At 54.3% G+C, this 12,190-nt stretch overlaps 1 protein-coding gene across 3 annotated transcripts in view; it reads right to left on the reverse strand.

Moving 5' to 3' along the window:
* The window catches only part of SEMA7A (semaphorin 7A (John Milton Hagen blood group)), a 31,648-nt gene continuing 19,458 nt past the window's right edge, over nt 1-12,190 (reverse strand). For 2 of the 3 annotated variants that reach the window (XM_037395719.1, XM_037395717.1), the window contains exons 2-14: nt 11,250-11,383; nt 10,291-10,341; nt 9,901-9,996; nt 9,406-9,490; nt 8,751-8,861; nt 7,329-7,468; nt 6,802-6,980; nt 6,493-6,601; nt 5,606-5,804; nt 3,758-3,873; nt 2,996-3,147; nt 2,393-2,460; nt 1-1,992 (exon numbers count right to left, since the gene is read on the reverse strand). In XM_037395719.1, the coding sequence (XP_037251616.1) occupies nt 1,643-1,992; nt 2,393-2,460; nt 2,996-3,147; nt 3,758-3,873; nt 5,606-5,804; nt 6,493-6,601; nt 6,802-6,980; nt 7,329-7,468; nt 8,751-8,861; nt 9,406-9,490; nt 9,901-9,996; nt 10,291-10,308 (1,623 nt within the window). In that variant the 5' untranslated portion in view covers nt 10,309-10,341; nt 11,250-11,383 and the 3' untranslated portion in view covers nt 1-1,642. The remainder of the gene's footprint in view (nt 1,993-2,392; nt 2,461-2,995; nt 3,148-3,757; nt 3,874-5,605; nt 5,805-6,492; nt 6,602-6,801; nt 6,981-7,328; nt 7,469-8,750; nt 8,862-9,405; nt 9,491-9,900; nt 9,997-10,290; nt 10,342-11,249; nt 11,384-12,190) is intronic. The other variant, XM_037395718.1, reaches the window with a different exon arrangement.

Below are 12,190 nucleotides of genomic sequence, written 5' to 3' on the forward strand. Positions count from 1 at the left end.
TCTTTTCCATTCTTTATTTCAACAATCACATTCTCACTTTGGTCACAGCTCTGAAAGGATTTTTTTGGTAGCTGTTGTTTTTTCTCTTCTCTAATTTGAACTCACTTTCTATAATATTATAAAATTATACAAGTACAGTAATTACCAGCTGATAATAAATAGGTATTTGTTAGTTCACAAAGTTAAAGTGCTTTGAGAAGGGATGTAAGAAGCTCTATCCTAGATTTGGGGAGGGTATCTTGGAAATGTAGTGCAGTAGGAAGCTCTGGCCCGTTGTCCATAGTCCGTGGTCACAAGAGGCACGTGGCATCTCTCCCCCTTGCCAAAAAGACCCCTCGGACACCCCTGAGCATCTCTGAGCAGACACGAAGCAGGAGTTGTGCTGCTGTGACAGCTTACTGGAAGCATGAGATACGATGCCCACTCCATTAGACGGCCCAAGGCTGGGGCATTTCAGCCGTCGAGAGGGCTAGGAAAGGTTCAGACAAGGTGTGGGATTGCCCCTCGCCCACAGGGGTGGGGAGAGCATCCCATTTTTCACAGTTTAGTCTTGCTCGGAGACCTCAAAGCAAACCCTGGTGCTCGCCTGTCCCCTCACTGCGAGGGAGAGAGGCACATCTGCTCCGGGCGGTGGGGACAGCCACAGCCCCCCTGAGATGCGCAGCCTGCCGCCCCTTTCCCTGAGGAAGCCCGGTCCCTCTCCTGGAGGAGAGGTGCTGGGAGCAGGGCTGCCTGCTGCCCACAGATAAATGCCCTTAGCTGCCTGCAGAGGATTTGTGCGTTTAAAACTTCTTCCCAGGGCCTCCTGGTTTTCGTTCAGGCTCTTGCTTCTACGTTCCCTTCCCGTCCCCTTCGGTCTGACCTTCCCCACACCCCAAATCTAGTCATCTTCCGAGGCTTTTCCGTGCAAAATGCTAACTTTGCGCCTGCCCTCGCCTTGCAGGTTTCCAGTGCTAGTTCCCGATCCCCCTCCCATGTCAAAGCCAGCTGCAAAAAACAAAAATAAACCAAACCCTAGAACCCTTCCAGAGCACAATTCTCCAGGTCAGAAGGGGATTCACATGCGACACTGGGAACGTTCCAGCTGCTTGCCAGCCCAAACAGACATTAGCCACTAAAAACTTGGAGGCATTAGTCCCCGCTTGGAGCGAACCACAGATCAACAAGTTAAAAAGGCCAAGGGCTGGCTCCTCCTCTTCATCACATGCATGTTCCCAAAGAGAGGAGTCATTGTGCCCTGAGGATCAGTGCATGCACATCGGCAGAAGTCCCCTGAATGTCCACACCCAGGGTAGGCTCAGGACGATAACCAGTACAAAGCGACCAGCACGGGCTCGGGGAGAGGCTGACACCACTCCCTTCAAGCTGCTGGCTACAGTGAATGTCCCCCACTTGTTAGGGTACCCCTTCCCTCCCTGTCCCCAAACCCTGCTCCATCTGGCCCTGCAGTCATATCTTCCTTGCCACAACCCTTCCACCAAGGCCAAAGATGGAGGGGCTGCTGCCCAGGACCCCTTCTGAGACAGTCAGAGATTAACGTCCAAGGAGCAACTAAAAGAATGGCAATCTCGCCTCAGGAGCGGACAGCAAGTGCAGGAAGAGTAGCAGCAGCCAGGACGGTGGGAACACAGTCCTGTTGTGTTCAGTGGAAGAGCTCCACCAACACCACCATCAGGAGCAGCTGCAGCCAAGAGCCAAACGTCATGGTGGCCTGGCCCTTCTGGGACATGAACCTGAGTTGGTTGACCAGGCGCTCCTTCACCAGAGCCTGCCTGAAGCCATCCTCCTCCGAGATGCAGACGTAGTGGCCGTAGTGAATGTGGCTCACGTTCTGGATGAAGTGGAAGCAGTCCTGCTGAGGGTGGGTGGTGTTGCAGGTCTTGATGAGGCTGTTGTTGTGGTACCAGTTGTAAGTGGCATAGTGGGACTCAATGGGACAGTTGAGATAGTAGCGGGAGAAAGGGACGACTGTGATGTTCTGATAGTCATCTACTGGAAGAGATGGAGAAGGGGGGATGAGACAGGCATGTCCAGGAACCACGGATTCCCTCCAGAAGTCTGGCGGAAAGAACAGCTGGGTCGCTGGGGCCATGTTACACAGCCTTTTAACAATAATGGCAGAGCCTGACCCAAGCCTGGTGAAGTCCATGGGATCCTTCTCCCAGGACATCAGCAAACACAGAGTTTAAGCCCTCTCACCCAGCCCAGAAATGCATTACCAATTAACTCCAAGCTGAGACTTGCTCGGTGTGTTGGCTCCAGCACGGTCATTCCCAGCTCCCCAGCAATGAGCTGCAACACCGTGCACAACCCATACAAAGACCTGAGAATCCATCACCCTGCCCCAAACAGCCCCTGCACACATGGCCTACAGCTCAAAACCTTTACATACCTTCCTTAACATCCCCCTTTTGGCACTTCCCTCCCCATGGGTCCAGGTTCAGGGTCTGGTGCACCTCCCTAGCAGATGGGAATAAACATTAACAACGCATTTAACGTTAGGGAAGCAGCGCTTCAGGGCTAGGAAAGGAACTGCTCGTACAAGATATGATGGATCAGATAAGGAAGAAAGTTTAAACTGTTACCTGGGTGAGGAAAAACACGTGCCGCACCCTCACCCAGGAGCTCAGTGGATGACAAGTTTGAGACCCAGCAACCCACCACAATCAGCTGCTTTAAACAGCAGAGCTACGCACATCTCTAACGGCAAAAGAGAGGCTGGGTGCTCAAAACCCACTGGCCTCTCCCCTCTCCAGGGCAGGGGTGCTGCGGGAGGGGTGGGTCCCTGCAGAGGCACAGCTTCTGGGGACAGCGCAGATGACTGTGCTGTTACTGCCTGGATATGACGGGGCCATCTCTCCCTGTGATGGGAAGATGGCCTCAAAACCACCTGGCCAGGAAGAGGAATACTGAGGGTCTGGGTATTTCACACGTGAAAGCAAGCAGCTGAAGGTGATGGAGAAACAGTGGACTGTCTGCTCGGAGCGCCACGTACCGGCTTAGATAAACCGACTGACAACTCCCATTGAGCCACCCGCAGTACGGGTCCCTCGCCAGCAAGCAGCTGTCACAGTTGTTGCGATACACCCTGCACATGTCCATGGGTATCTCCATGACTTTATTTGTTGAGCCAACGTACAGCATCGCCTGCAGGAGGAAAGCAGAGGGGCTGATCACCCTGGCACCGTGTCCCAGTGCCACCTTATGAGTGTCTAGCTGTCTAGCACTTTTCCTGCAGCTTCACCATGATACTGGGGTGGATTTCACCAGCGAGGCTGGTAGGTCTCCAGGCAATGCAGTCAGAAGTCCCTATCATGGGAAGGGAAGCAGCCGTCCTTCCCCCATCAGCCCAGTGTATAAATAAGTTTGTTCCATCAGTGACAGCAGTGTCGTCACCTCTGGGATGGAGCACCAGTGCTGTCTGACAGCTCATCTGCCAGCAACGCTGGACAAGAGGGAAACTGCAGGGGGAGACCACTGTGCTGGGATTTGGCCAGCCCTCACCTCCAAAAGGTGTCTGAAAAGCTCTGCTGCCCACTGACCACACAGCTACCCAGGACTGGGGACATCAGCCTAGCTGTTCAGATTTAGCAAAGCGTGCTGCAGGTCCCTCCACCCCCCCCAACCCCTCCAGAGGCTACTTCCAGATCCAGGGGTTGTCATTAAACCATCTGTCCCTGCCTCCCCTGCTGCCTGCTTTTAAAGCTAAATAAAGCCTGACCCACTGTTTTCCTTCCTATGGAGCAGGCAGACTCACTCTCTTGTGGTCCAGGATCATGGACTGGATTGGGTCCTTCTTTGGGAAGACCTGGATCTCCATGATGTTCTGCACCCCATCCGGCAGCTCCACGATCTTGTGGATGGATCCCTTGTCTAGAAAGAAAGAGGGGAGAGCCCTGATGAAGCATGCTGAGAGCAGAAAGGCAAGGCAGAGGGGCTGCAGGCAGGGGTGGGGAAGCCAGGCAGAGAACCAGCTCTGCCCCCAGCCCTCTCGCTGTGGCAGACAATACCCACTCCGCAGAGTCAGGCTCGACTGGATTCCTGAAACCAGCCACCCGGAGAAGACAGGGCCTTTCTTGGAAGGAGCCTGCTTGCTCTGCTAGGAAATCATCCCCCAGACAGTGGCGTTTCCCACAGCGGAGCCTTGTCATCCTCCCAGCCAAGAGCCATGAGGAACCCATTTCCCACCGCCCTTCGGGACCCAGCAGTGCCTGCCTCCATCAGCTGCTCTGTAACAGCCTCAGCAAGAAAAACCAACCGCTTTCGGGCTCCGCTCTGCTTTGATCACTGGCCTCTTCTTCTGTGAGCCTCATCTCACTGCTCGCCTGAGGCTGAAACTTGGGGGTTTGCCTTTCTGTTTTTCTAATTAAACTGACTCCCCTCTCCAGTTAGACAACTCCAAACCGGTGATTTAAGAAAATGAGTCAGTTTGGCGGAGGGGCAGAAAGGCAGATCCTGAGGGAACAGCACTCAGGAATCCCCTCAGGAAAAATAAAACCCTCTTTTAGTACTTGCATGGTTCCCCCTTCCCAAACAGGCGCTCCCTTCTCCACCATCAACCAGGGGTAGGTGAAAGATGTGACCCCAGGTCAGGCAGGGATTAGGACCTCCCAGATGCTGGCCCTTGCCTCTGTGCCTGCCCCAGTGAGGGTGGGCAGCTGCCCTGCGCAGCTCTGCATCTTGGAGCAAGCTCCCTGGCAGGACTCTGCAAGGCGTTAGCTGCATTTAAGCTACGGCTTTCAGCAAGATAAGAACAATCTGAGCATGCGCGGGCCCTAATCCAACGTAGGCCACCTACTGAGAGCCGTCTGCATGTTTCTAATCACAGATTAGGAAAACAAACCCCCCAGAAAGTCCCTCCACAAGTGCCAGTGAAGAAATCCCAGCACAGTGCAGAAAAGACCAGGAGCATAGCTGTAGGGAGCAAGCCCTGGGGAGGGGAGGCAGGCCGGCTTCTAAGAGAGGGAAGCACTGCGTCAGGGACCTTTGCACCTTCTGGGCAGTGAGCAGCTGCATTGCAGGGGAACCCAGGCAGATGCCTGAGTTTACCAACCTTTTGCTCTCCATCCCATTCACCTGCAGCTTAATTGCCTTGGTCCAGCTCGGCAGCACCTCCAGGGGGCAGCCCCCAAGACCACCAGCAGCTGTGATCAGCTGGCCGTGTCTCCAGCCAGAGGTGCTGGCCTCACAGGAAACCTGCACAGCTGCACCAGAGCAATCGGGGACAGGAGATGACAGAGTGGGTCCCTTTGCAAAGGATTTCTGCTTGACAGTGTAAAGCTGCACCTGGGGAGAGCTGTGCTACGCTACCTCTCTCGCCCTAAAAACTCTTTGCCTCAGACCTACCACAGTCTGAAGCAGCCCAGCTAGGGTAAATGCCACGTGCTGGGGTTCTGCTTTCAGTCTTTGCCTACGCAGCCAAATTGGATGTATTTAGCTGTACTGGGACTTGGCAGCTCTTTTCTGCTTGACAAACATATGCCAAGTTGGCAACACAGCCCCTTGCTTTGCTCTGCACTGGGGGTCTTGTCTGCTTCCCTTGGGTTCCCTGCCCTTGAGGGGAAAGCAAACTCCAGGGAACTTCAAAGGGAATGGTTCCTAGTACCTGTTGCCAGATAAAGCACGTTGTAGCGGCGTCCATCACCCACAGAGACCTCGTGCACCCCGATCTTCTGATAGCGGTGCTTGTTGTGGAATAAGGGGCTCTTGGTAGGTGAGAGGGGCTCCACCCGGTCCTCCACCTCTGGGTGGCTGTCGGCTATCTTGAAGGTCTCACTGGGGGTGTGCTGTCCAGAGGCAACGCACTACGGCAAGTGGGGACAAAAGCCACCGTCAGTCAGACGGGTCCCTCAGGATGAGGCTCGAGGGCAGGAGAGCAAGGCAGGGCACAGCGCAGATACCTCAGCCCACAGGATGCCCTGGCATGGGCACAAACCTGTCCTGGGGCTAAATGCAAGCCCTGCAGCTGCTGCACTCATGCTCATGCCAGGTCCTACCAGCGATCTGCCCCAGCAGAAGCTGCAGTTTAGGAGACTCACGCCCTGTCACCCCTGCAGAGGCTTAGGGGAGCCTCTCCCCACCCTGCTGTTTGCTGCCAGGTCAGTGGTGCACCCGTAACCACAAGGCTGGGCTGCAGGTTGGCTTGGCAAAACCCACAGGGTTAGCAAACACAAGGCACGTCATTGCCCTCCAGCTTCACACACAGACCTGTTCACCAAGGTGCATAAGAGCCCATCCCCCCCCTCTTTCTATGAAGGCATTGGACCTTATCCAGCCTCCTTTTTTTTTCCGGCAACAAAGCTCAGATCCTTCCCGCAGCACCTACAACCTTCTTCGCTGCCCCAGCTCCCACCTGGCTGCTCAGTGGTGGGACTGTCCCCACAACCGTCCCAGCTACTCTGCCAACTAACTGCAGTGGCAGAGCAGGGACCAGCTCTCCTGGCCTCGGGAGGCCTCTCCACTTCATGTCGGCATCTTTTATCACTCACTCACCTGCCCAGGCTTGATCTCTGGGTTGGGACCATTATAGCCTTTGAGTTTAGATGTCCGGAACACATTGTCAATGTCCCCAAAGGAATAGACGCAAACAGCGGAGCTTCCCCTGTGGGCAATAAGACAAAGAGGGGGTCAGGGAGATAGTGGCCATTAGCCCTACAGCTGGGGCACGGCCGCGTGCATCGTGCCTTCACTGACGACATCCACTGGTTTCCGCCCATGTGACTGCCAGAGACACTAAAGGGCTGAAAGAAAGGATTTGGCCCATGGGACAGGACATGCCGCTGGTCTGGCAAAGACCCTCACCAGGTGTTTGTGAAGAGCCCATAGACTTTGGAGTGCCGCCAGTTACTTGCAGGGACAAAGAAGACATCTTGCAACCAGTTGAAGTTGCCCTTTGTGACTGGGTCAACACAAATCAAGCTGGCCTTCAGGAAGGTGGTCCACTTGGAAGCAGAGAGTGAACTGGTTCCCCCTTTATCTTCCTGGGGAGAGGGAAAGAAAGGAGTCAGGGTTTGGCAGAGAAGAACACAAAGTGCCCCCCAGTCCAGCATCTTGGATGGATAACTGGGGGATGCTCCAGAGGTATATTTGATACTGGTCACTGCAACTGTTGTGTGCCTCCCTAACATCCCAGAAAGACAGAACAGGGCTTTCTCTCCCCTGCAGGCAAGATGGGAGCCAGATGACGGGAAGGCCAAGGGACATGGCTGTACCCCACACAAACTCTGTGGCAGAGGAGAGGGGCCAAATCATGTGCCGACAGCACCAGGCATGTCCATTTGCCAGCCTTGTAATACTCTTGGCCACCCACCACACTGCTCCCGTGGTACCTTACACAGCTGGGCCACTCGGGAGATGTTTCGAGGGGCCTCAGGACTCTTATCCGGGTTATCTTCACGAAAGAAGTAGTAAATCTTGTCCTGGTGAGGCTCTTCATGCCTTAACGTGGTGGCTTTGACAAACTGAGGGTCTGAAAAGAGAAGTGAGCCATCAGAAAACCTTGGCCTGAACACATGCATTAGAGCTGAAAAGTCACTAGTGGGAACCAAACCAGCATGCTCTGCAGCTAACCACTCACACTCGCGCAAGATGCAGAAACACGCACACAGTCTGTGCTGCAGGTGAAGGACAGGTCCAAGCACATCTTCTACACCTGAGCGGTGCATCTCACTAACAACCGCTCTTCACATGCCACCTTCCCCGTGGATTCCCCTTTCTCTCCCTTCCGCCCAAATCCACGCAAGTCCCCAGAGCCCGGTGAAGTCTCGGCTACTTAGCAGCAAAGGAAACCTGTTCTCCCTGCTTGCGCAGCAGAGCTGTTATCACAGAGGAAGGCTCCCTCAGTGGCAGCAAGCTGCACTGTTGTTTGTTTGCTGTGGAAAACCCAGTGATGCTCTTCCTATTAATACAGCGCTGCCATAAAGGGCATCCCCAGCAGTACCAGGGTCCCTCTGAACATCGTTAGCTGGCTTCCCCATGGCAGGGAGTTCTGCGTAAGCAGGGGATGAGCCTCGCGGCTCCATTAGTTTTGTTTGCTGGTGGCTTGGTTGCCCCCTCCATTGCCCTGCATGCACAAGTTCTGTTTTGCCCTGGTGTCATTTTGATTTGCTTTTTTTCTTTGGCCAGTGGTTCAATAATCTCCCATTTCCCCGTGTCACTGGAGAGGCTTGCGGGAAGGCAATGTAATAAGCTCACGGAAACTGAGGAGGGTCCTTTCTCTCTATTCCCCACCCTGTCCCATGCACAGCCCAACATGTTCCTGCTTCAAGGTCTCACCCTGGCTGGGGATTTGGAAAGAGTCACTGCCCGGAGTGGAAGTTGTTCTTCCCGTTTCCATCACTGCATGGCAGCTGATGGGCACCTTTACACAACTGCATTTCCTTCCAGCATCTGACAAGGGACTTGCCACTCATTTGTCTTCATTTCCCCATCTCCTCACCCTGAGCAAGAGGAACTCAATTGTCTTGTTCCACAAGCAAAGAGGTGAAATTTCCCCAGCTGGCAGCAAGAGAGCCGCTGGGTCACTGGCATTGCGGATGGGGACCAGATCAGCCCTCTCCGCTGCTCTAGGGGTGACTGAACCCAAACAAGAAGCTCTGGAGCTACGCCCCAGCTGAGCAGAAAGGATGTACCCCTCCAAGCTGTACTGTGTACTTACCGCCCACAGGTGTGGGCTGACCAAAAGTTCAACTTATCTGCCTGGTGGGGCAAAGCAGCGGGTCCCGTGCCTTCAGGATGTTCCCCGTACTTACTCTGCATCACTGTGTCACTTGTGTAGAGCTCTCCACCCCCTCTCACTCGACGGAAACGGGGTATCTTGCCATTCTGCTGGCTCTTCTTGATGGTGGAGTAGATGTCGTGACCTGTGGGAATAGGAAAACTCATTTGCAGCCTAGTATTTCTGGAGGGGGCAGAAGGGTGTGTGCGAAGAAAACAAAGAACCTAGAACTCTGGGCACATGGACTCACAGAGGCAGTGGATAGAGTTTGAGAAACCCAGTCCTCACTGCTAGTACTGAGCAAGCCTGGCTGGACTCCCCCAGTCCTTTTTGTTAAAGAGTGGCTGGGACAGATTCCCTGCCTCTGGGAAGGATCCTCATCTGTCCCTCTGTCAGTTCCAGAGCAGTGGAGTCACTGCAGGACCCTCCTTCCCCACCATTACCATTGCACTCTACCCTCTCGCGCAGAGACTCAATCCTCATGCCCTGGGCAGGAATAAACAACCTTGTGCCACGCTCTGTCCCAGGAGGACGTGCATTTCAATGAGGTAAAAGCAAGAAGCACCAAGGCCAACTAGAGAAGAGGGACAAAGCCCTTAGAACAGCCTCAAGATGCCCCTTTTTGCCACAGAGAGCCCAGCCTTCCTACACAGCACTACGACTGAAAATACGTGAGTAGTCAGACTTACCATCAACGACGACGAGGGTATTCGAGTCAGGGGTGAAAGGAGCAATACCTCTCCCATCCCACGGAGTGCTCTCCTTTCTCTGCGTCTGGGTAAGGACAGAAATGGCCCCCAGGTGTGATCAGTTCAGGGAAGGCAGGGGAGCCAGGTGCCCACATCCACCCCTGCGAAAGGAGGAGAGCAGCTCTCCTTGGCTAGCGCAGCCCAAGTAAGAGAAGGGCACAGCCCATCGCTGAATGGGCCAGGCAGAGCCCCTGCTGCAGACAAGAGGTGAGGAGAGGGGAGCTACAACAAGTGAGCACAGAGGTGGCAAGCACAGACCTCTGCTCACATGGGCTGTCCCATGCTGTCACGATAAGCTCCTCAAGGGTGCTGGCATTTGGGCTTTTCGGAGCACTCTGAGAAGGAGGGGGGATCAGGGCACCATTTTATAGGTGGAGGTAACATGAAACAAAATAGCAAATGCCTCTGGTCCCATCACAGGTGGCCACAGCATACCAAGTTCCAGCAGGTAGGAGCACAGGCACCGGTCCCACACACTAACATCCCGTCTCCATACTTCTCCACTAAAGTGAGGTAATTTTTATTGTCCCCCTGCAAGAGAAAGAAAAGAAGCGTGAGTGGCTGCTAATGGCAGATCACAGACCCACAGCTCCAAGCCCCCTGCACTACCAAGCACACTGCTATATGGCTTCCTAGCTTTCTCATGGGTCTTAAAACCAGAGGAGGAAGCTACTATCACCTCATCTGATCTCTTGCTCCACAGGCACTTGAGGTCTTCACCCAGAGAAAGCACGTGTGGAGCATGCACAGCTCCTTCCCTAGCAGTCCTCCAACCCTCACCCATCCAGCTGTTCCACATGCTGTTCCACCACAGGTAGGACCTACCAAACTCCCAGGCATCATGCACTGTCCTTCATTTTTCACAGGGAATTCTTCCTAGGATAAAAGAGAAAGAGATATGATTTAATTTCTGCCCTCTAAAAGCCAACTAACATGGGCTCAGCCCCATGTACTACATGCTAGTCACTCTCTTCACAAGAAGCAAAACAAGCATGTTGGTGAGAAGGTCATTAAACACTGCAATGCAGCCCTCTTCCCCACCTTGGCATTTGAAAACCCTTGGGGAGGCTGGGCTGGATCTCTCAGTCCCTCAAGGTGATGGGGAGAAGTGGGATGCAGGGCCAAAGCAGCAGACATGACTGGCAGCCAGCCTGAGCTGCTCTCCAAAGGATTTTGGGAGAGGATCTGTCATTGTGGGGAACAGCCGTTTGACAGTGGGTGGTGGAGTCCAATGGTTGGGATCCATGAACCACACTGTTCCTGGGACAACAAGAAGGGAAATACCTGGGCCCAAGCTTCAACAACTGACTTGAGCAGGACAAGAAGAGGTCATGAGAAAGCCAGCTGGGGGTTTTCCTGCTGTAGTAACAGTGCCCAGCTGATCCAGAACTTCCTGCTTTTGAGAAGGGCTCCAACAATGGAAAGGGATGAGAACGTAGCTTCTCCCCAGTGACATGAGTTTGAGCATCCCTTCTCACACTAAAGAAAGGGTCCCTCATTGGAAAAATCCTCCCCCTGGGGCAACAAAGGCCGCAGGAGGATCATAGCCTGGGAAAAATCCACCCATGGCTAGCATAGCAGACTTCCCCCTTGCTGCAGCTATTCACCATACTGACATTGCAGCTTCCCAGATGGATGGGACAGGCTGGGCAGAGATCAGACCCTTCCAGATCTGACTTCGCTGCTGGCAAAGACACTAAGCAAGGTATCTAGTGTTTGGGCTGTGAGACAGATGCTGCACACTTTCTTATAGGGCTCCATAGCCAAATGTAGAGCATCCTTACCGTGTAGTTCTCATAGGTGGCAAAGTCATAGTAATAAAGTCTTCCCTCTCCTCCAATGTAAATGGCTGAGCTGTTTTCTTTATGATAGAAGACCGGGTACCTCTCACTCCTGGGAAATGCATACTCTTTCGCACCTAGAAACAGCACAAGAGGAGATACTCGTCAGGGGAACCGCAGCTGACTGTGGAGAACACCTGCAGCCAGCTCAGGCTGATCAACTCCCTTTCTATGTCCTCCGATGAGAAAAACAAGGACACGGGGCTGGGAGCCCTCTGGGATGGCTGGCCCCGTGCCAAAGAGGCCGGGAAAGGCAGCTCCTGGGCTCAGAGATGCGCTATTGTCCCCTTGGCCCCAGGGGAAGGAAGAGCTGCACAATGGAGCAGCCCAGCCTGGCTTCTGCAGGGCTGGTGATGGAGGAAGATGAGGAGGAAGGGAAACTTTGATGCAGGAGCTGAGGCAGGAGAGCAGAAGTTCAAGGTGACCTAGAACTGGCTGTGCAGCAGCCAGGTGAGCGCTGCCTTCCCACCTGCTCTAATGGCCAAGTGCCTCCCAGCTTTGACATGAAGGGCTCCCTCCTCACTCTGGCCATCCCCTGACAGCCACACTGGGCAAGTGCCTCGGAGATTTGGCTCCTGCACCCTCTTGCATTTGACAGGCCTGCAGGTTTTTCTGCCCTGCAGCTTTTTCTGCCCTGCTTTGGGCCCCTGCACATGCTTAACTGGAGCTGTGAGTTCTTATCTGGCTGAACGGGAGAGGAGCTGCTGTGCTGCTCTGCAGCTGGGGGTCAACCGCCCTGTGCCCATGGGGTAGGTCACCCGCCACAGCCCAGCACCACACCTCTCCTCGCCAGCCTCCAGCCGCACCGTCAGCATGCTCCCTGCAAGGGCCAGGAGGGGACGGACAGGGTTTGGAGCCCACACATGACAAGGGAATGGTGCACA

The sequence above is a fragment of the Falco rusticolus genome, chromosome 7 (genome assembly GCF_015220075.1).
Source record: "Falco rusticolus isolate bFalRus1 chromosome 7, bFalRus1.pri, whole genome shotgun sequence".
NCBI lineage: Eukaryota > Metazoa > Chordata > Aves > Falconiformes > Falconidae > Falco > Falco rusticolus.